General features: G+C 35.1%; 1 protein-coding gene across 1 annotated transcript; it reads left to right on the top strand.

Annotated features, from left to right (window-relative positions):
* The first annotated feature begins 18,744 nt into the window (after positions 1–18,744).
* LOC130970794 (uncharacterized) lies at positions 18,745–22,893 on the top strand. The gene is made up of 2 exons (XM_057896983.1): positions 18,745–19,222; positions 22,234–22,893. Exons 1-2 carry the CDS (start codon positions 18,914–18,916, stop codon positions 22,384–22,386), a joined length of 462 nt encoding a protein of 153 aa, XP_057752966.1. The 5' UTR covers positions 18,745–18,913; the 3' UTR covers positions 22,387–22,893.
* Positions 22,894–23,733: the final 840 nt, after the last annotated feature.

The raw sequence follows: 23,733 nt of genomic DNA, 5'->3' as shown, positions 1-23,733 counted from the left end.
CAATTTTCAATTTCAAAATATTTCCAATTTCTTTTATTTATTTCGTTTTTATTTTATTTTATAAAAATTAATTTTTATAAAATAAATAATATCAACATACATATCATCTATTTTATTCCATCATGGAATTAAGTGGGAATGAACAGTCCAGGAGGACTCTGGGGTCATATGCGCGCTAACCCCACTACTGCTTCATATGGGAGTAGTATCTGTATACCCTCCATTGGAGTTAGTAGCTTTGAGTTGAATCCTCAGCTCATTATCATGGTGCAGCAAAACTGCCAGTATTCTGGTCTTCCACATGAAGAACCTACAGAGTTTCTGGCATAATTTTTACAAATTGCTGACACAGTACATGATAAAGAAGTAGATCAGGATGTCTACAGATTATTACTATTTCCATTTGCTGTAAAAGATCAAGCTAAGAGGTGGTTAAATAACCAACCTAAGAACAGCATAAAAACATGGAAACAGCTGTCAGAAAAATTCCTGAATCACTATTTCCCTCCAAAACGGATGACACAGCTAAGGCTAAGCATCCAAGGCTTCAAACAAGGAGATAATGAATCTCTTTATGATGCCTGGGAGAGATACAGAGAGATGCTAAGAAAATGCCCCTCTGAAATATTTTCAGAATGGGTGCAATTAGACATCTTCTACTATGGGCTTACAGAAAAAGCTCAGATTTCTCTAGACCACTCAGCTGGTGGATCTATACATATGAGAAAAACAATTGAAGAAGCTCAAGAGCTTATTGATACAGTTGCCAGAAATCAGCATCTGTACCTAAGCAGTGAATCTTCCATGAAGGAAGAAGCTAAAACAGTAACTACTGAACTCAGTCCGGTGGATCAGGCTAATGAATTTAATCAGCAATTAGACTTTCTAACTCAGCAGCTAGCCGAATTCAAGGAAATATTACAGGAAACAAGAATGGCTAGCAGGAATATGGAAGTACAATTAAAGCAGACAGAAAAGCAACTGTCAAAATAAATAGCAGAAGAATGCCAAGCAGTTCAATTAAGAAGTGAGAAAACATTAAATACCTCACTTCAAAGCAGCAGAAAACCAAGAAATGAACAAATGGCTACTCAAAATCCCTCTGAGGACAGTCAGAGCCCAGAGAGGAATAAAACTGGCGCTGAACGCCCAGACCATGCTCATTCCTGGCGTTCAACGCCAGAAACAAGCATGAATCCGGCGTTGAACGCCCAAAGGGAGCATGGTTCTGGCGTTCAAACGCCAGTAACAAATAAGGAGGTGGCGTCTAACGCCACTCCAGCTTCCACCCCTGGCATTCAAATGCCAGTGGGGGATCAGTCACATACAAGTGCTGATGACAACCCTTCTAAAAAGGCTTCCCAACCCACTTCTGTAGGTAATAAACCTGCAGCAACTAAGGTTGAGGAATACAAAGCCAAAATGCCTTATCCTCAAAAACTCCGCCAAGCGAAACAGGATAAGCAATTTGCCCGCTTTGTAGACTATCTCAGGACTCTTGAAATAAAGATTCCATTTGCAGAAGCACTTGAGCAAATACCCTCTTATGCTAAGTTCATGAAAGATATCTTAAGTCATAAGAAGGATTGGAGGGAAACTGAAAAAGTTTACCTCACTGAAGAATGCAGTACAGTCATTCTGAAAAGCTTACTTGAGAAGCTTAAAGATCCTGGGAGCTTTATGATACCATGCACATTAGAGGGTACTTGTACCAAGCAAGCTTTATGTGATCTTGGGGCAAGTATCAACCTAATACCTGCATCTACTATCAGAAAGCTTGGTTTAACTGAAGAAATCAAACCAACCAGGATATGTCTTCAACTTGCTGATGGCTCCATTAAATACCCATCAGGCGTGATTGAAGACATGATTGTCAAGGTTGGGCCATTCGCCTTTCCTACTGACTTTGTGGTGCTGGAAATGGAGGAGCACAAGAGTGCAACTCTCATTCTAGGAAGACCTTTCCTAGCAACTGGCCGAACCCTCATTGACGTCCAAAAAGGAGAAGTAACCTTGAGAGTCAATGAGGAGGAGTTCAAGTTGAATGTTGTCAAAGCCATGCAACATCCAGACACCCCAAATGACTGCATGAGTGTTGATATTATTGACTCTCTGGTAAGAGAGGTCAATATGGCTGAGAATCTCGAATCAGAGCTAGAGGACATGTTTAAAGATGTTCAGCCCGACCTGGAGGAATCAGAGAGAATAGTAGAACCTCTGAAAATCCCTCAAGAAGAGGAGAAACCTCCAAAACCCAAGCTCAAACCATTACCACCATCCCTGAAATATGCATTTCTGGGAGAAGGTGATACCTTTCCTGTAATTATAAGCTCTACCTTAGAGCCACAGGAAGAGGAAGCACTAATTCAAGTGCTAAAGACACACAAGACAGCTCTTGGGTGGTCCATCAGTGATCTTAAGGGCATTAGCCCAGCCAGATGCATGCACAAGATCCTATTGGAGGGTGACGCCAAGCCTGTAGTCCAACCACAAAGGCGGCTGAATCCAGCCATGAAGGAAGTGGTGCAAAAGGAGGTCACTAAATTACTAGAGGCTGGGATTATTTATCCTATTTCTGACAGCCCCTGGGTAAGCCCTGTCCAAGTCGTCCCTAAAAAGGGAGGCATGACAGTGGTTCACAATGAAAAAAATGAACTGGTTCCTACAAGAACAGTTACAGGGTGGCGTATGTGTATTGATTATAGAAGGCTCAATACAGCCACCAGAAAGGATCATTTTCCTTTACCATTCATAGACCAAATGCTAGAAAGACTAGCAGGTCATGAATACTACTGCTTTCTGGATGGATATTCAGGTTATAATCAAATTGCAGTAGATCCCCATGATCAGGAGAAAACGGCATTCACCTGCCCATCTGGAGTATTTGCATACAGAAGGATGCCATTTGGCCTGTGCAATGCACCTGCAACCTTTCAGAGGTGCATGCTCTCAATTTTCTCTGATATGGTGGAAAAATTCCTGGAAGTCTTCATGGATGACTTTTCAGTATTTGGAGACTCATTCAGCTCCTGCCTTAACCATTTAGCACTTGTTCTAAAAAGATGCCAAGAGACTAACCTGGTTTTAAACTGGGAGAAGTGTCACTTTATGGTGACTGAAGGAATTGTCCTTGGGCACAAAATCTCGAACAAGGGGATAGAGGTGGATCAAGCTAAGGTAGAGGTAATTGAAAAATTACCACCACCTGCTAATGTTAAGGCAATCAGAAGCTTTCTGGGGCATGCAGGATTCTATAGGAGGTTTATAAAGGATTTTTCAAAAATCGCCAAACCTCTGAGCAACCTGCTAGCTGCTGACACGCCATTTATCTTTGATAAAGAGTGTCTGCAGGCATTCGAGACTCTGAAAGCTAAATTGGTTACAGCACCAATCATCTCTGCACCAGACTGGACATTACCATTTGAATTGATGTGTGATGCCAGTGACCATGCCATTGGTGCAGTGTTGGGACAAAGGCATGACAAGCTTCTGCACGTCATTTACTATGCCAGCCGTGTTTTAAATGATGCACAGAAGAATTACACAACCACAGAAAAAGAGCTACTTGCAGTGGTTTACGCCATTGACAAATTCAGATCCTATTTAGTAGGATCAAAAGTGATTGTGTATACTAATCATGCTGCTCTTAAATATCTACTCACAAAGCAGGATTCAAAGCCCAGACTTATAAGATGGGTGTTGCTTCTGCAAGAGTTTGATATAGAAATAAGAGATAGAAAAGGGACAGAGAATCAAGTAGCAGATCACCTGTCCCGAATAGAACCAGTAGAAGGGGCGTCCCTCCCTCTCACTGAGATCTCTGAAACCTTTCCGGATGAGCAACTCTTTGCCATCCAGCAAGTGCCATGGTTTGCAGACATTGCAAACTACAAGGCAGTGAGATTCATACCCAAAGAGTACAGTAGACAGCAATCAAAGAAGCTGATCACAGATGCAAAGTATTATCTTTGGGATGAACCATATCTCTTCAAGAGATGTGCAGACGGAGTAATCCGTAGATGTGTGCCTAAGGAAGAAGCGCAGAAGATCCTATGGCACTGCCATGGATCACAGTATGGAGGACATTTTGGAAGTGAGCGAACAGCCACAAGAGTCCTCCAAAGTGGCTTCTACTGGCCTACTCTCTATAAAGATTCCCGAGTGTTTGTGCTTAATTGTGACAGTTGCCAAAGATCTGGCAATCTACCTCACAGTTATGCCATGCCTCAACAAGGGATCTTGGAGATTGAGTTGTTTGATGTATGGGGTATTGACTTCATGGGACCTTTCCCACCATCATACTCAAACACTTATATTCTGGTGGCAGTGGATTATGTATCCAAATGGGTGGAGGCTATTGCAACACCCACTAATGACACTAAAATAGTGTTAAAATTCCTCCAGAAACACATCTTCAGCAGATTTGGTATCCCTAGAGTATTAATCAGTGATGGGGGCACTCATTTCTGCAATAAACAGCTTTACTCTGCTTTGGTTCGTTATGGAGTTAGCCACAGGGTAGCTACTCCATATCACCCACAGACTAATGGGCAAGCTGAAGTCTCAAATAGAGAACTCAAAAGAATCCTGGAACGGACTGTAATTAACCGTAGAAGGGATTGGGCAAGGAGCTTGGATGATGCTCTGTGGGCATACAGAACAGCATTCAAGACCCCTATAGGGACCTCTCCATACCAGCTTGTGTATGGAAAGGCATGCCACTTGCCAGTGGAACTGGAACACAAGGCCTATTGGGCAACCAGATTCCTGAACCTTGATGCCAAGTTAGCTGGAGAAAAACGTTTACTACAGCTAAATGAGCTAGAGGAATTTAGACTCAATGCTTTCGAGAATGCAAAAATTTACAAGGAGAAAGCAAAAAGATGGCATGATAAGAAATTGTCATCCAGAGTCTTTGAACCGGGGCAGAAAGTTCTGCTATTTAATTCTAGGCTCAAATTATTCCCCGGGATATTAAAATCCCGGTGGAGAGGTCCATATGTAATTACAAGTGTATCACCATATGGATACGTAGAGCTTCAGGATAATGACTCTAACAAAAAGTTCATTGTTAATGGACAGAGAATTAAACATTATCTTGAAAGTAACTTCGAGCAAGAATGCTCGAAACTGAGACTTACTTAGAGCTCAGTGGTAGTCCAGCTAAAGACAATAAAGAAGCGCTTACTGGGAGGCAACCCAGCCATTTACAGGGTTTATTTACTAATTAAATAAATTTCCTTTTTTTACAGGTATGTGTCCAAGTATCTTCAAAGGGTAAAAATAGCAATTGATTGAATTCATAGAGTTACAGGAAAATTTGGAAGCTCACTGGCGTGAAAAAAAGCCAGTAAGAAACATTTTGGGCGTTGAACGCCCAAAAGAAGCACCCACTGGGCGTTCAACGCCAGTAAGGGTAGCCATCTGGGCGTTAAACGCCAGAAAGGAGCATCTTCTGGGTGTTGAACGCCAGAAAGAAGCACCTTCTGGGCGTTTAACGCCAGATTGTCAGCATCCTGGGCGTTCAAAAAAACACCCAGTGACAAAGGACTTCCTGGCGTTCAACGCCAGAAAGAAGCATCAGCTGGGCGTTGAACGCCCAGGAGAAGCAGCATGTGGGCGTTAAACGCCCAAAACATGCATCGTTTGGGCGTTTAACGCCAGGATGGTGGGGAGGAGGTAAAATTCGTTTTTCTTTACAATTTTTCTAAATTTTTATGTTTCAATCCATGATTTCTTGCATAAACATGTTTCAAAATGTCATCCTTCAAAATCAAAATTAGTTTTCTAAGAACCCTAATTTCTAAAATCCCTTTTTCAAAAATATCAAATATATCTTAATCCATAAAGACAAATTGTTTTCCAATCCAATCCAACTCTTTTAAGTTTGTTTTCAAAACTCAATTATCTTTTTAAAATATCTTTCAAAATTAAAAATTCAGATTTATCTTTTTAAATATTATTCATATCTTTCTCTTTTTAAACTATATCTTTTTCTTATCATATCTATCTTTTATAAATCATATCTTCTATCTTATCTTTTTCTTATTTTCGAAATTTCCTACCCCCCTCCCTATATATTGAATTTGGCGCCCCTCTCATCATCACCATGCCACATTTGCTCTCCTCCTATCCCTCTCCTTTCTTCTCTTTTGCTTGAGGACAAGCAAAGCTCTAAGTTTGGTGTGGTTATCCGTGATCACAAAAACATACTCATTAAGATCATGGCTCCTAAAGGAAAACAACCCACCCCAAGAGGCAAGAAAGATAATACTCCAAAGCCACTTTGGAATCAAGGGAAGTTCTTAACTAAAGAACATTCAGACCATTACTACAAAATAATGAGTCACAGATCAGTGATCCCGGAAGTCAAATTTGATCTGAAAGAAGATGAATATCCAGAGATCCAAGAGCAAATTCGAAACAGGAACTGGAAAATTCTGGCCAATCCTGAAACGAAAGTGGGAAGGAACATGGTTCAGGAGTTCTATGCTAATCTATGGCAGACAGACAGGCAAAGAATAATTGGAGCTGCTCTCTATGACCATCGGACCTTAGTCAGAGGGAAGATTGTTCATACCCATCCTGACAAGATCAGGGAGATATTTAAGCTTCCTTAACTAAAAGATGACCCAGACTCCTTTAATAGGAGAATGATGAGGGTAAATAAAGGTCTAGACAAGATTCTAGAGGATATATGCATCCCTGAAGTCAGGTGGACCACCAGCACGACTGGCACCCCAATTCAACTCAAAAGAGAAGATCTAAAACCAGTAGCCAGAGGCTGGCTGGATTTCATTGGGCGTTCCATTTTGCCCACCAACAACCGTTCTGAAGTTACCATTAAAAGAGCAGTAATGATTCACTGCATCATGTTGGGAAAAGAAGTAGAAGTCCATCAACTGATCTCATGTGAGCTATACAAAATAGCAAACAGGAATTCCAAGGACGCCAGATTGGCCTATCCAAGCTTAATTTCTATACTCTGCATCATGTTGGGAAAAGAAGTAGAAGTCCATCAACTGATCTCATGTGAGCTATACAAAATAGCAAACAGGAATTCCAAGGACGCCAGATTGGCCTATCCAAGCTTAATTTCTATACTCTGCAAAGATGCCGGAGTGAAGATGGGAATAACAGAGTATATCTCAGTTGAGAGGTCAATCACTAGAATATCAATGGACAGACAACAGCTGCAGGATGATTCAGTCAAGAGGAGAGCACAGGAAACCCTCCCAGAACTCCCTCAATTTGAATATTGGGAACATCTTGAGGCTTCTATTTCCAAATTGCAAGAAGCTATGGACCAAATAAAGGAAGAACAGAACAATCAAAGTAGCATGCTTTGCAAACTGCTTAAGGAACAGGAAGAGCAAGGGCGTGATCTAAGGGAGCTGAAGCGCCAAAAATTAATCCTTGAAAAGCACCCCATAGATTAAAGGAACATCTACTCCTCAAAACAACAGGTTGTTGAGTTCCAATTTTTTTTTTTTTTGCTTTAACTTTGTGATAGTGTTATTATAGAAATTTACCTTAGGAGATATATAGTAGTAGTAGTAGTAGTAATTAGTATATCTATTTTGATTTTATTTCCAATTAAGTTATAATTTATTTTTCTCATCATCATCAAGCATGAATAAAGTAGTAGATTTTTAGAATAAAGAAGTAATTTATATTTTTCGAGTTCTTAATAATAAAAATTATAATTAATTACATGTGGTGGCAATACTTTTTGTTCTCTGAATGAATGCTTGAACAGTGCATAATTTTTATCTTGAATTTTATGAATATTGGCTCCTGAAAGAATGAGGAACACGAAAAATATTATTGATGATCTGAAAAATCATGAAATTGATTCTTGAAGCAAGAAAAAGCAGTTTAAAAAAAATTTGGATCAAAAGGAATAAAAGCCAAACAGCCCTTAAAACCAAAAGGCAAGGGTGAAAAGGATCCAAGGCTTTGAGCATCAGTGGATAGGAGGGCCTAAGGAAATAGCTCCAGGCCTAAGCGGCTAAACCAAGCTGTCCCTAACCATGTGCTTGTGGCATGCAGGTCCAAGTTACAAACTTGAGACTGAGTGGTTAAAGTCGTGATCCAAGGCAAAAAGAGTGTGCTCAAGAGCTCTGGACACCTCTGACTGGGGACTCTAGCAAAGCTGAGTCACAATCTGAAAAGGTTCACCTAGTCATATGTCTGTGGCATTTATGTATCTGGTGGTAATACTGGAAAACAAAGTGCTTAGGGCCACGGCCAAGACTCATAAAATAACTGTGTTCAAGAATCAACATACTACACTAGGAGAATCAATAATACTATCTGAATTCTGAGTTCCTATGGATGCCAATCATTATGAATTTCAAAGGATAAAGGGAGATGCCAAAACTGTTCAGAAACAAAAAGCTACAAGCCCCGCTCATCTAATAAGAATCTGAGCTCCATTTAAAACTCTTAGATATTATTACTTCTTAATTTCTTTCATCCTATTTTATTTATCTAGTTGCTTGAGGACAAGCAACAGTTTAAGTTTGGTGTTGTGATGAGCGGATATTTTATACGCTTTTTGGGGGTAATTTCATGTAGATTTTAGTATGTTTTAATTGGTTTTTAGTAGAATATTATTGGTTTTTAGGCAAAAATTATATTTCTGGACTTTACTATGAGTTTGTGTGTTTTTCTGTGATTTCAGGTATTTTCTGGCTGAAATTGAAGGAGCTGAGCAAAAATCTGAGTTAGGCTGAAAAAGGACTGCTGATGCTGTTGGATTCTGACCTCCCTGTACTCGAAATGGATTTTTTGGAGCTACAGGAGTCCAATTGGCGCGCTCTCAACGGCGTTGGAAAGTAGACATCCAGGGCTTTCCAGCAATATATAATAGTCCATACTTTGTGCGAAGATAGACGACGTAACTTGGCGTTGAACGCCAAGTACATGCTGCTGTCTGGAGTTAAACGCCAGAAACACGTCATGATCCGGAGTTGAACGCCCAAAACACGTCATAACTTGGAGTTCAACTCCAAGAAAAGCCTCTACTCGTGGATAGCTTTAGTCTCAGCCCCAGCACACACCAAGTGGGCCCCAGAAGTGGATTTCTGCACCAATTATCTTAGTTCACTCATATTCTGTAAACCTAGGTTACTAGTTTACTATTTAAACAACTTTTAGAGAATTATTTTGTACCTCATGACATTTTTTCAGATCTGAGTTACATACTTTTTGACGGCATGAGTCTCTAAACTCCATTGTTGGGGGTGAGGAGCTCTGCAGCGTCTCGATGAATTAATACAATTCCTTTATTTTCCATTCAAACACGCTTGTTCTTATCTAAGATGTTCATTCGCGCTTAATTATGGAGAAGGTGATGATCCGTGACACTCATCACCTTCCTCAATCCATGAACGTGTGCCTGACAACCACCTCCGTTCTACATCAGATTGAATGAGTATCTCTTAGATTCATTACTCAGAATCTTCGTGGTATAAGCCGGATTGATGGCAGCATTCATGAGAATTCGGAAAGTCTAAACCTTGTCTGTGGTATTCTGAGTAGGATTCTGGGATTGAATGACTGTGATGAGCTTCAAACTCCTGAAGGCTGGGCGTTAGTGACAAACGCAAAAGAATCAATGGATTCTATTCCAACCTGATTGAGAACCGACAGATGATTAGCCGTGCTGTGACAGAGCATAGAAACGTTTTCACTGAGAGGATGGGAAGTAGCCATTGACAACGGTGACACCCTACATAGAGCTTGCCATGGAAGGGACTTTGCGTGTGGAAAAGGATTTCAAGGAAGAGTTGAAGTTCAGAGGACAAAGCATCTCCAAAACTCCAACATATTTCTCATTACTGCACAACAAGTAACGCTTTTATTCTCTTTTATTTTTCCAATCTAATAATTCCAACTGATAATTTTAATTAATATCCTGACTAAGAATAATAAGATAAACATAGCTTGATTCAAACCAATAATCTCCGTGGGATCGACCCTTACTCACGTAAGGTATTACTTAGACGACCCAGTGCACTTGCTGGTTAGTTGTGCGGATCACAAATTCGTGCACCAGTAGGCATACATTGAAAATAGCAAATGAATTGAAAAAAAAAGTATACAGATAAATGGGAAAAAAAAAGTATACACAAACATGAATAAAAATATGTCAATCACATAACGACCAATAGAATACATTAGCTACAAAACCAATTCCTTGATAATGATTCTCACAACCCACATGCAACCAGCAATTCATTTTAGGTAAACTTAATGGATTTGATGGACATAGCTTAAAAAAAAGGAAAGATCAATCAATGGGATTATTGAATCAAAATTAAAATGGGAATGCAAGACTTGAACAGTAGAGAATGGAATTGGGAGTGCAAAAAAATTGAATGGGAGTGGAAAAAGCATATTCCTTTATCAAAGAAGCACAAAAATTCATGACAATCAGCTCTACTTCGATGCAAAAAAAGGAAAGACCCATCAATGGGATTATTGAATCAGAATTGAAATCGGAATGCAAGACTTAAACAGTAGATAATAAAATTGGGAGTGCAAAAAAATTGAATGGGAGTGAAAAAAGCATATTCCTTTATCAAAGAAGCACAAAATTTCATGACAATCAGCTCTACTTCTAGATATTCAAAATGCAAATAAATCACAAAAAATCTATCAATCAATTCCTATCAATCACATCACCACTCATCAAATAGACTACCTAGAAGAGAATTCCATAGTAACATCAAATTGGGAATCCAAAAGTTGAATAGGAGAAGCTGGGTCTATAAATTTTGATTCTGAATGCAAAATAAAATTAGAAATTACTAGATTCAGCCCAAAAAATCCAAATAGATTAATGAATCAAAATGGAAATTGGAATGCAAAAGTTGAATAGGAGAGAATGAAATTGGGAATGAATTGACCTAAAATCAAATCAAACTATATAAAGGAACAACCAGCAAGCTATACATCAATTCTTGTCAATCACATCACTACCAATAGAACAGATTAGGTAGAAAACACATTCCCTCATCATGATTCACACAGACCACATGTAACCACCAATTCACGTGATTTAAACTTAATAGATTCGTTGAATATACACAAAATTAAAGAATAAAAATAGATTCATGAAATTTGAATATTCCATTCAATGGGTCTACTCTCAATATAATTATGAGAGTGCTTCATAAAATTTGAAATCAAAGATAAATAACAGAACATAATTCTGAATAGAGAAAACAATATAAAAACTCAATGGATTTGTTGAATATACACAAAGTAAAAAATTAAAAATAGATTCATCACTTTTCAATATAGGATTTAATAGGTCTACTTTGGATATAATTAAATAAAGTACATAAATGCATGACAATTAGCTCTACTTGTATGAAAGAGGTGAAATATACAACACTTTTTTGCATAACAAATAAAGAATTGAAATGCAAGTGACTTGACTAACAAAAACAGTTTTATCAATATAATTATTTAAGTTCTTCATAAAATTTTACATCAAACATAAATAAGAGAATTTTGATTCTGAATGCAGAAAAACTTATAAATTGCTACATTCAGTGCAAACAATTCAAAGGGATTAGTAAATGCAAATGGAAATTGGAATGCAAAAGTTGAATAGCAGATAATCAAATTAGAAATGCAAAACTTGAATAGAAAAAGCTGGCTCTATAAATTTTGATTCTGAATGCAGAATAAAATTAGAAATTGCTACATTCAGCCCAAACAATTCAAAAACATTACTGAATCAGAATGGAAATTAGAATGCAAAACTTGAATAGGAGAGAATGAAATTGGGAATGCAAAATTTGAATAGGAGAAGCTGGGTCTATAAACTGACTTTGCTGAAAAAACTCTGTCAATCACATCATCATGGAGAAAGTGGATTAGGTAGAAACCGCATAGCTAGACAATCATTCAGAAAATCAAACCCATGATCCATAAATATAACATAACATAAGTAAAAAGACAATCTTTATAATGATTATAAATACCCAAAATTTGATTAAATAGACAAACCACATGCAACAAACAATTCAAGAGATAGGAATAGGAGAATTGATAATCACATAAAATTCTAAATGAGGAAATAAAGAAGATGAAACAGATTCATAGACCATACTCAACGTTAATAACAACTGGAAAGAATGTAACTAACAACATGAACCGACACACAAACTAAGTCATATACACAATTTTCAAATTACAATTTTCATAAATCCTATACAATAAGATCTGGAATAACAGTGGAACAGATACCAAAAAGGATCCGAATTTGTAAAATTAGAAATTTCACAAATCCTACAAAATAAAATTTCGCCTAACCATCGAACAGATAGCAAACATGATCACAATTTGCACAATTAGAAATTTCAGAAATCCTAGACAATAGAATCTCGATTAACCATGGAACAGATACAAAAAAGATCACATTTTGCATAATTAGGAATTTCTCAAACCCTAGGCAATTGAATCTGGGTTAACCCTGCAACAGTAACCAAGATTGATCAGAAGAATGTACGCAATGAAGGAAAAGAAATAGGATGAAGAGGAAAATAGGTTTGAATGCACCTGATTGATTGATCATAGATCTTCCATTTGAGCCTCCACTAAAAAATGGCTAAGCTGGATGAATGGCGACGAATCAAAGTCTCAGGAAAATAGGGCTCCTGAACAGAGCTTCCTATGGCAGAGTAAGGAGAAGAAAGCAACGCTCGTAGGGTTTCAAGTAATCATTACTTGTTCAAACAAATCGATGGAGAAGCCAGGTTGCGTGAAAGATTCGCTGGAAGGGAAGGTAAATTATGTGAGCGAAGAGATGAAACGGATGACTAACAGCGATTTGACAGAGGAGCACATGCACCCCCTGAAGATCAGAAGCCACGCTGGAGGGGAGGCCACCGCGGAGGAGAAGCGCCACCTGGGACTGGAACCGGCGTGAAACGCGGAAAGGTGGCCATGTCGGAGATGAAACCATGACTATCTATTGTTTGATATATATAGGTGTAGTCTATGGTGGCCACAAGTTTTGGTGTCTATGGTGGCTATGGACTTCACAAAATGATATTTTCAACCAAATAAAATGAAAAATTGAAGCACGTTTCAATTTTATTAATAAATAATGACATGTTTATTAGTGTAAATAAAAGAAAAAAATTAAACCATTTATCATATTTTTTGACAAAAAAATGATCTATCATTTTCTCTCGTCATCGAAAATGAAGTCGCTACCAATACCCAAAATTTAAAAAATGATAGTATCTAAAAATACTTACATTGCATTAATTTTTTTTTCTCACGTTAATAAATAATTATTTATATCTTTTATTTTTAATTAAAATAATTATTTTATTCTGCAATAAAAATTTTGAAGTCTAATATATATTACTGTTATTAATTAAATTTTAATATTAGTAAAGTGAAATTTAAAATTATTAATTACAAAAAAAAAGTATAAGTAGATAATAAAAATATTAGTTAAATAGATTTTAATTTTTATTTTATTTTTTAAAAAATATTTTAATAAAAAATATATTTTTAATCTAAAATTTTAAATAAATAATGTTTTATTAATTGATGGATCGAGTTTTCGAATCAAATAAAATTATTAGCCTCCTAAACTTTTCTTAAAGGAATATATTGACTAAAAATACTTTTTTAAATGTAAAATAGAACCGTCCATTTAATTTGTAGAAACGGCCATTTAACCGTTATTTTTTTAAATTAATTGAGTTCAACTCATTTAATTTTAAAGATAAAATTAGTTTTTTTTTTTGTCGATGAATTGAAGAACCCCCAATTTTAAATTACACAACACACACTCACACACAATAAAGATTGTATCACTACCCAGCTATAACTGAAATTCGAACCTGAGATGAAACTTCGCCAACATATTAGCCATTGGTGCAATGCCTTGGCCACAAAATTAGTCTATCTAAACGAGTAAACGGTTGGTCCCATAGACTTGGCCTATTTGAACGGTCGCACCCACCTGCCTGATAAAAGCTGTAAGGCAAAAGGAAATGGAACAACAGCGGACATGTCCTTGACTATAAGCCCAAAATTGGCCCATATGTTAAGTGGACCCATGACAAGCCTTACGGGCTCCACCCACTGTCTATTGGACAAAGAAACACAGATAAATATATACAGCCCATCATACTTTTATGTCCTCAAAGTTGAAACCCTAAAAATAGGTAGGAAAAGCCCAAAACACATTCCTTTCCTTACCTTTGCTTTCTTCTCTTTAGAGGGGTGAGGGGTCAACAAGACAAGAAAGAAGCATTAACAAGCTTTTACAGGCATGAAAAGAAGATAAAGTTGGTTAGCAAGCAAAAGTGGGCATTGTTCACGTGAGCCACGTGAGCCATGGGCTCAGTCTCCTAGCCAGCACGAGCCCGGGGTCAGCCCCCCCATGACCTGACTTGACCTGAACCACTCTGGTCGTTGGGTGGGCCCACACACTCTGACAACAACCCACGCTACAACAGCAGTGTACTAATACGTGTTCACACGTGCGAGATGTGTCATCTGTTGCATGCATGCATGCATGCTTATGTATGTAGACAGTGAAATATGATCTTATGTTTCTGTAGTGTGAATTGAAATCAACGGCCATGATTTGTTTCGAGGAGGACCACATGTCGGGTTTGGGCCTGAAAAGCCCGACACACGAAATAAGTTGATGTGGACATTGACACGTACGTGTAGGGGGGTATACCCTATAACCCTAGCTAGTAGCTGAGACTTGCATTGAGAGGTTTGGGAGTAAAGAAAACTCTACAATTGATAATGTATTATTAGGGGTGCACAGACCCGGCCCGGCCCGAAGGCCCGGCCCGGTCTCGAACACTTTTGGGACTAATTTGGTGTGATTTCATCGGGTTTAGGGCCGGGTAAGGGTCTCAAAAATAGACCCGGTCATTATTTCGGATCGGGTCCGGGCCATAGCTCGGGTCACCCGAAGTTGGCCCGGTGGCCCGGTCATCATACACAATTAATATTTTGTGTTATTAGTGATGGATCATGACTGTTCTTATGTGAAATTTAAGTATTGTAAATCTTAATATTTTGTGTTAGTCATTATAAGACTATAAATTAATGTTTTATGTTTAGAATGCATAAGACTTTAGACTAATGCATAATATTATGCTATTTGTATTGATTTAAATATTTGGTATTATTAGACAATATTAGTATTGATTGTGGTTATACTTTAGTATTGATTGTGGTTATGCTTTAATTTTGAAGAAGGGTTGGTTCTTGTTATATTTTTCTAAGTGAATTTTACCATGTTAAATAATGGTTGGAGTCTTAGAAATTTGGATATTTTTACATGCTAGCTTACAAGAAGGTATCAACGTAATGTAATGTTAATGGCCCGGTTTTTACCCGGTTTTCACCCGGTATATTTGTGGCCCGAAAATGTATTGGTTTCATCGGGTCTAGGGTCGGGTTCGGGTCTAATAAATAGACCCGGTGTATATTTCGAATCGGGTCTGGGTCACATCAAACCCGGCTTCACCCGGCCCATGTGCACCCCTATGTATTATCATGTGTATTTATTTGATTACTATACGAAAAAATGAATAAAATTGCAGTTGATATAAATGGAAAGTTTGAAATGTGAGGTTGACAGCATGCATGTGGTATGTTGGGATGAATGGATTATACACATAAGGGAAGAGAGACATGATGGAGTATGATTTGATTCATATTATTATTGTATGTTCTCATAGGTCCCTTGCACGTTGGATAATGTTGTTTCTTTATCATGGATTATATCTGTGTGTGCGCGCTTTTGTATCAACATGCATCTTCATTGACAATAGATTATTTGTACAATATATACTTCAAAATAATCATTTAAGTGCTAGAGATAATAAATATCTTTTCAAAAACTCTTAAATTTTTAGATCTAACGTTTTAATACCATATCATAATATCACTCATTCCAAAAACTTCAGTTAAGATAACACTAATGATTATATCTTTAATATTCCATAAACCTTCATTTATTGACTCCTCATACTTTCTCTTTTAATATATATTATTCTTCTTTTATTAAATCACAAAAATGCCGCACAAATTAATTACTTTTTGTTTCTTTGCGTTCTTCTGTGCTTATTAATTTGATATATATGGAGTAATAATAGAGCTTCATTCTTGTTACTTTTAAAAAAATTAGATAAAATATTATTTTAATTTTTAATATGAGTTAAATTTTATGTTTCAGTTTTAAACATTTTATTTTAATTCTAAAAAATTTTAAATAGATAAATTTAATATTATTTTATTATTAAATTTGATTCGAATAATTAAAAAAATATATATTAATAATTATTAATAATATAAGTTTATTTTACTTATATATATAAATATTAATTTTTAAATATATTAATTATTTATGTTAAATTTAACTGTGAAATAATATTAAATTTTTTGAAAATTTTTTAAAATTAAAATAAAATATTAAAATAATACTTTATCCTAAAAATAAATTTGAAGTGAGAAAGTGCAAAAACATCAAAATATATACTCCTAATTAAGGGAGAGATGATAAGCCCAACTTTATAAATACATTGAATAATATTAAAGATAACATAAAGATGTATCTGCATATACATTAATACCAATGATAATACAAAACTAAACAATATAATATAAAACATTACAACAATGATTAATTAAGGTTAATAGTTAATTTAATTGATTAAGTTGTTTGAGCAGTAATTTTGACCAATTGATTAAAGCTTAGTTGAATAAGCAGCAGGCGGTGCAGGAGACCTGCAGCGGTGTCGTAATAATGAGCAAGTATCAACTTTTTATTATTATTTTTTCTTGTTAAAGATAAAAAGTTGAGAAACTAATTTATTAATTCATTTTTATAGTCATATATATAAACATAAACTAAGGTTAAATATAATGATCGATATAGTGTCGAGCATTCTATCCCATCAATTAGTAATGATAATAATAATAATTAAGTTTTTTATTTCTTAATCTTATCTTAACATATATAATTAGTTTATAATATAAATTAAAAAATAACAATAATATTTTCAAGTTTCAAGCTTTGCTGTGACATGGTCTCAACCTGAGCGGGTGGTGAGAATCATGGTAGTGTATGCTCTATTCTTTTCTTAATACAAAATAAAATATTATTAAAATAACAATTTCAAAATTAAAAAATAAAAGGCTTTTAAAAAATAGATTTTAGATCTTTTTGTCTTGTCCTTTTCTATTTTTCCTTTTACGGTTTTATAATTTATTTATCATCTGAAACACAAAAATACAAGCTTTGACCTTAAATATTAACTATATATTAGTATATAGAATTATAGAAATCGTATAATATAATTTATCTTATTGTTAAAAATAAAATAAAATGCATCCTTTTACCGAGTTTAGGAAAAATGTTAATATTTAACAATATTTTATTTAAATTAAATTTTCACTTAAATGCTAATAGTAATTATTAAAAGTAAATTAGTATGTGTTAAAATATCAACAATGAGTAGCGCTCATCAAATGATATTATATGCTTTTTTTTTTTGGAACCGATGAAAAATGTGTTTCCTTTGTTAGATCAAACTTTACATGTATTAAACTTTATATATATAATATTCCAAAGCTTCGTACGTATTCGATTTTGTCACAAAATGGAAACTAGGTGCCAAAGAATAACCTAGATTTATAAAACCTGCTGACAAAACCAACAAAAAAAAAACAATAAATATAAAGATAACATTTTTTAAAAAATAAAATACAATTGTGGATTGACTGTGGGAATAGCTGATAAGATATTGCTTGTCCTCTTCTTTATTGCTGCATGTAATAATGAAAGATGCAAGAAATGATATTTATTTTAAGCTTGTTTAGGGAGCAATTAGCCACAAATTGTTTATTAGATTAAAGTTTGTCGAATTGTTGAATTGGGATTAGACACAAAGCCTGAATAATTGAAACCTTCTATGAGAGAAAATTTTAAATGCAAAAAAAAAAAAAAAAGATGTTACAGCCCTCTATAATAATCTATTGCATGCAAACTTCCATCATACATAAAGGGATTAGATATGAAAAATATTATTTTACACTAATACAGAGGTAAAAGTCAAAATCATGATCAAAGGTGAAAAGGCTTCATCATGTCGCTAACCACAAATTAAAGAAATTAAAGACCCCTAAAATTAAAAAAAAAAACACCATTATTCCTTCCTCCGTTCTATGGTTTAAAAGAGAGAGAGAGAGGATAATAAAATTTCCCTTATTTTATCTAAAGAATAACTTTATTCTGTTATTATTACAATTAATTTATGTTATTAGTCATTAGCAGTTTAGCACCAACCATATATAATAGCTTTCTTTTATTTTCAAGGAATACATCATAATGTGTCCTCTCCTATATGTAAATTTTGTTTATACTATAGGTGTATAAAAATTATTATCTTTAATTATTTTAATTCAAAATGCTTATAATTTTTATGAGTGCAACAATCAATTCAATAAAAATTATGTTATCAATATTGTTACAATTATATAAAATAAGACATTTAATGTTTTAAATAATTTAAGAACCCTAATTATTATGACTTTTTTTTTTTCTATGGCATATATTAGCTTAAGGGTAGTACTGTAAAAGAGTAGTTTTAGTTATTTTCTGTTTTTATCGTTTTTGTCGAAATACAAAAGGAGACAATCCCATTCTGCCATTCACATTCCAATGTTCCTCACTTCAACACTTCTCTCTCTCTCTCTCTCTCTCTCTCTCTCTAGCTACTTAACTAATTCTCCACTAAAACCAAGACAAGCTATTACCTTTACCAGAATTAATTAAAAACCAACATGCTGAGAGCATAGCATAACAGAAGAATACTACAGCATCAGCGTAGTTTTGGAAGAAATGGTGGTTGAAGAGAACAACAGCAACAACAACAATGGTGGGTGGGCACCAATAGGGTCTCCAATGAATGTGAATGTGCAGAGCAGAGATGACTCCCATTGGACCAACTTTGAGAGTTCAGTCAACGCTGTCTCCTTTGGCTTTGTGGCCACTGCCATACTCATCTCCATGTTCCTTCTCATGGCCATCTTTGAGAGGTTCCTTAGACCCAACAACTCCGATGAATTCTCCCCCTCTGCTCGCCGGACTTCCACTGATGTTGAGTCCCAGATGGCCTTTCCCGGCAAGCTTGGCCACCCTTCACCCAAAGTCAGTCAAAAAAACTTTCTTTATTCCAATTCTCATTTCAATGTTTTGGGGTGTGGGAAAAGGCTTTAACTTTTGCTTCTTTCATGCCAAAAGTGCTTTCTTTCTTTGCTGTTTTACTGATTTACTCTTTATTACTCTCACATTTTCCTGAGAAATGCTGGCTGTTGCAAAGTGCTGTTTTTTACTTCAAAAGTCTTGCCTTTATTTATTTGGGGTAGCTAAATTTGGGTTTTGGATAATTCATGATGAGGATTCTCTGACAAAAGATGAAGATTTAGTTTCCTAATTTTGTTATTGTTTTAGGTTGCTCTCAATGTTTCAGATCTTTTGCTGTCAAATATCATTGCCATAAATTGCTTGTAGCTTCCCCTGTTGCTGTCACAAAAATGCTGGATCTTGGATTGAACTTTTATGAAAACCACCACCGTTTTCTGTTTCTTTAATCAATTTTCCTACTCGTCTATTTGTTCAATTCAAAATGATTCTGTTCTGTTCTGTTCTGTGCCTTATCACCTCCATCACCATGATTAGCAACATCTCATTGATCTCCTTTGGTGTTTGTCCTGTTCCATTGTCACTCACATTCTCCACAAACACAAAAGGGTTCTCCATTAGAATGTCTTCCAAGTGGCCTAATAGTAAAATGGTGTTACTCTTTCCATCTTCAAATGTCCCAATTTATCAAAAGTTTTATGCTTTTCTTCTGTTTGGTAGTTTACTGTGATGATTAAACACCAAATCCACTTTTGAAGCAAAGGTAAAAGAAAAAAACCTGTCAAAATATGAATCAACCTCCTAAGAAACATATATATTTGTTTTTATTATAATGGAATTTTGAACTCGAAAGCTTTATCCTAACCCCACCATATTTTCCATCTCATTTCCCCACCACTATTTTACACGTTCTGTCAATTATCTTCATCATGATTCATGAGTGAACCTTGTTGTCTCCTTCTAAAATTCTATAAGGTGATGGACCTCCTGAAAATTTGTAATGAAAGTTTGGTACCAAGCCACAAGTCTTAGAATTTATTTCTAGTTTGTACATTCTTAGCATGTTTTTCAGAGTTGAGACCCTAAATTGTACCTCCCATCTTCAATAACACTGTGCATGGCTGGTGTGTATGTCCTGAGACATATTTTCAACCATTCTCTGTTACTAGTCTTATCTGCTAACTAATAGTGAAAATCAACCCTATGAAGTTAACTGTGAAAAAGAGATTAGCCTAAAAATGACAAACCAAGAAATACCCTTTTAATTTATTCTAAATAATAAATATATATTCTTAGTTCTTACCTTGCAACTTTAGGATTTTCTTTTATATAATATTATTTATTTAATGTAGTATCCTATGATGAACAAACACCATGTAACAATTGTGTTGTCTACCTTTTGCTACTGCTTTGGTGGAACACGGTGGCCCACATACTTATCAAACCTCTGTTCAGTAGGGAGGCCTCAACTTGATTGTGACTTTGTTTATAGTAATGTTTCTGTCATCTTTTAACAAAAATTATTAAAGATTCCATTGTAATGGCCAATGAGGTTCCAAAGACATAAAAGCTCCCAAATCAACTAATCTAGAATTTAATAACCTATTTGTTTGGCATTTTCATTACATCAGGGATCTCAAGCATGGTGATAATGGAATGAGAATATGGAAGAGTTAGACAAAATGCTTCACCCACTTAATACTCTTTCTATTTTTTTATATTAAAGATGCTACTTAGAGACCATTTTTCTTCCTTGTCTCGTCACTTATTAGTGTTTCATTTAATTTAAAGTCAGTTTGATATTTTTGTATCTTTGATAACAAGTAAGAAATTGGATTAAATGTAGCATGTTATTCTTGAATAACTAAACTATTCAGCATGTAGAAAGGTACAAAGTCATTAGTTATAGAAGAAATGCATTAAGAGGTAAAACAAACCTTCTAATTCTAAGAGAAAGTTTGATATGGGAACAAAAATTGAGGATAAATTTTTATGGAGGAAATTTATGTATAAAATTGCATATTGATATTATCTATAAAAATCTATCCTCTGTTATTACTTCCATACCAAACACAACCTAAATTTTTAAAACTGTTGAACTTCCCCTATATATGCAAACATTGGCTTTCTTCAATATTAAGTCAATTATGTTGTTTCCCTTAATCTGAATCTATATGGCTCATCTGTATGTTTTTATCTTGGTGGTATTTACATTAATCACTTTATTTATTCCTTTTATTTTATGTCAGTTTGTTTCACTTGATACCAAGTGAGGTTGATAGAAGATTCAGTGTACCTTGTAATATTTATACAATGAACTTTAATCACTTTGATGTTTAGCATCAGATGCAGACAATTTAAGGGTACAATTCTGGTTCAACCGTGGTTTTCTTCTTCTTATTTTGATGATTAAAATGGCTGTCATTTTTGGATGCTGTCGATGATTTGGGCCACAATTCACTTTCCCTTTTGTGCTTGTACCTTAGATCCATATATGCCTTTGATGTTGTGTCAAACATCGTTTCAAATCTAATCTTATCTTCAGTGTAGAAAATCCATGATACATGGCGAGTGTTAATCGGTTGCTTTCTCCTTTATGATATATTATTACTGCATACTTTTGCATATGTAAGTAAGTAGGTTAGACCTGATATTTCATGTGATTATCAACAAGGGTTTTGGTTTCTTAGTTTTGAGTTTGTCTTATGATGCTGAAAGCAATGCTTTTTAGATATGCTCAATAAAAGAGAAATATGGCATCTACTTTTGGAAACATTTAATGTATGTTCTTAGAACATTTATAATGCCTAAAAGTTATATTAAGAATGAACAGTGGTTTGTCTTAACATTTTCTGGTTTGATGTTTAGTCCACTAATTGTGTAATTAACACTTCTAATTTGTTTCATCTCAAGTAGGAAGTTACTTAGAATGGGGGAAATATCTTTTCTGTTAATAATCATAAGGTGATGATACCTCATCAATAATCAATTCTCCTTGTTTAATAAACTATGTGCAGATGAGTGTATATGCAAGTGGAGTTTCAGTTCTGATGCCAGGTGATGAGATTCCAACATTCATAGCACACCCTGCACCTCCACCATGTTGCCCTGAACGAATTTCATTCCCTTCTCATCATCATCATCAGCACCATAACACTTTCAACATTTAGAGATGGAGCTGAATTAATATCAGAGTAGTCCTGCATGCATGCATTCTGGGTTGAAGAGTAGCACCTTTTTCTTGCATCCAATTTTTCATCCATTGGATCTTATCCTTAATAGTTCTATGAAGATAACATGTATATATGATTTAGTTTGAGCAAATTGGTTTTGCCATTCATATATGTTTGAAAGTGCAATATCAATTTGTGTCCAAATTGTGCTTAATTCTTGTCCAATTAATTAAGGATGAAGAGCTTTTATGGGAGGGACTTTTCTGTAAATCATTTCTCTCTATCTATAAGATACTAGTCACCTAAATATTCTATGATCATTCAAGCCCATTTGACATGGTGTTACCATGACATCACTAGTCAAGAGTATGAAGCATTTAATTGTTTATAAATTTTCATTCTTTTTTGGTTTTTTTCCACTTTCTTCTTCTTCTCCTCCTTTTCTACTCTGGATGAACGAAAAATGTAATAGTGGTAGTGGATGTTCTTAAATAAAAGAGTATATGTTTGGGTCAGGGTGTAATTAAACATGTTAATGGGTTTTATAAGTTATAAGATTTACCAATTTAGTTGGTCGACTAGCCGAGTCATTAGTTTTTTGTCTGTTAAGGTAAGTACAGAAAGTTCAAATATCGTCTTGTATATGGAGTAAGTTATTAACCACTTAAACTTTAAATAGAATTTAAATTGGCGACAAACTAGTATTTAACTTGTTGGATTAGGGATTAGAGTAGGAAGCTAAAAAAAAATTCTAAAATTAATTTATTGATCAGATGTTCTTTGAGATCCACTTACCTTCATTTGATAGCAAATGTTTTCTTTTCTAAATACAGATTAGTTAGGAATTTAGGATAAGAATACATTATTCACAACCGTGAGCCTTTTCTTTTTGAATTCCAGTGGTGGCAGGGCAGGCAGATATAATTAACGAATCCCAAAAGCTGAGAATAATTCTAAAATAAATTGTTTCTAGAAAAATGCATAAAATAATTGATTCTTGTCCACTATGGAAACCAAGATGGTGGAATATAAATTTGAACTTAGAGCTTTGAGTATCTCGGGACATTCCATTTCCACATTCCACTTCCCACATGATTGATTGATTGATGGCATTAGATAAACTATTTGTCTCTTGTGCTTGAAACAACAGAACATGCAACACTACACTCCAAAACTCTTGATATGATTTGCACTTGCCACCATATAAATATTCTACACACTCCATTCAATTCAAGGCTTTCATATATTTATAAATAAAAATGAGGACCACTCCACTAGGCATCAATTTTGTCCCACTCAGTTCCCTCCATCCTCAAATCAAATTCAACACTCAAATTTTTTGTA

Source organism: Arachis stenosperma, chromosome 3 (genome assembly GCF_014773155.1).
Source record: "Arachis stenosperma cultivar V10309 chromosome 3, arast.V10309.gnm1.PFL2, whole genome shotgun sequence".
Lineage (NCBI taxonomy): Eukaryota > Viridiplantae > Streptophyta > Magnoliopsida > Fabales > Fabaceae > Arachis > Arachis stenosperma.
This window is presented reverse-complemented; position numbering and strand designations above follow the sequence as displayed.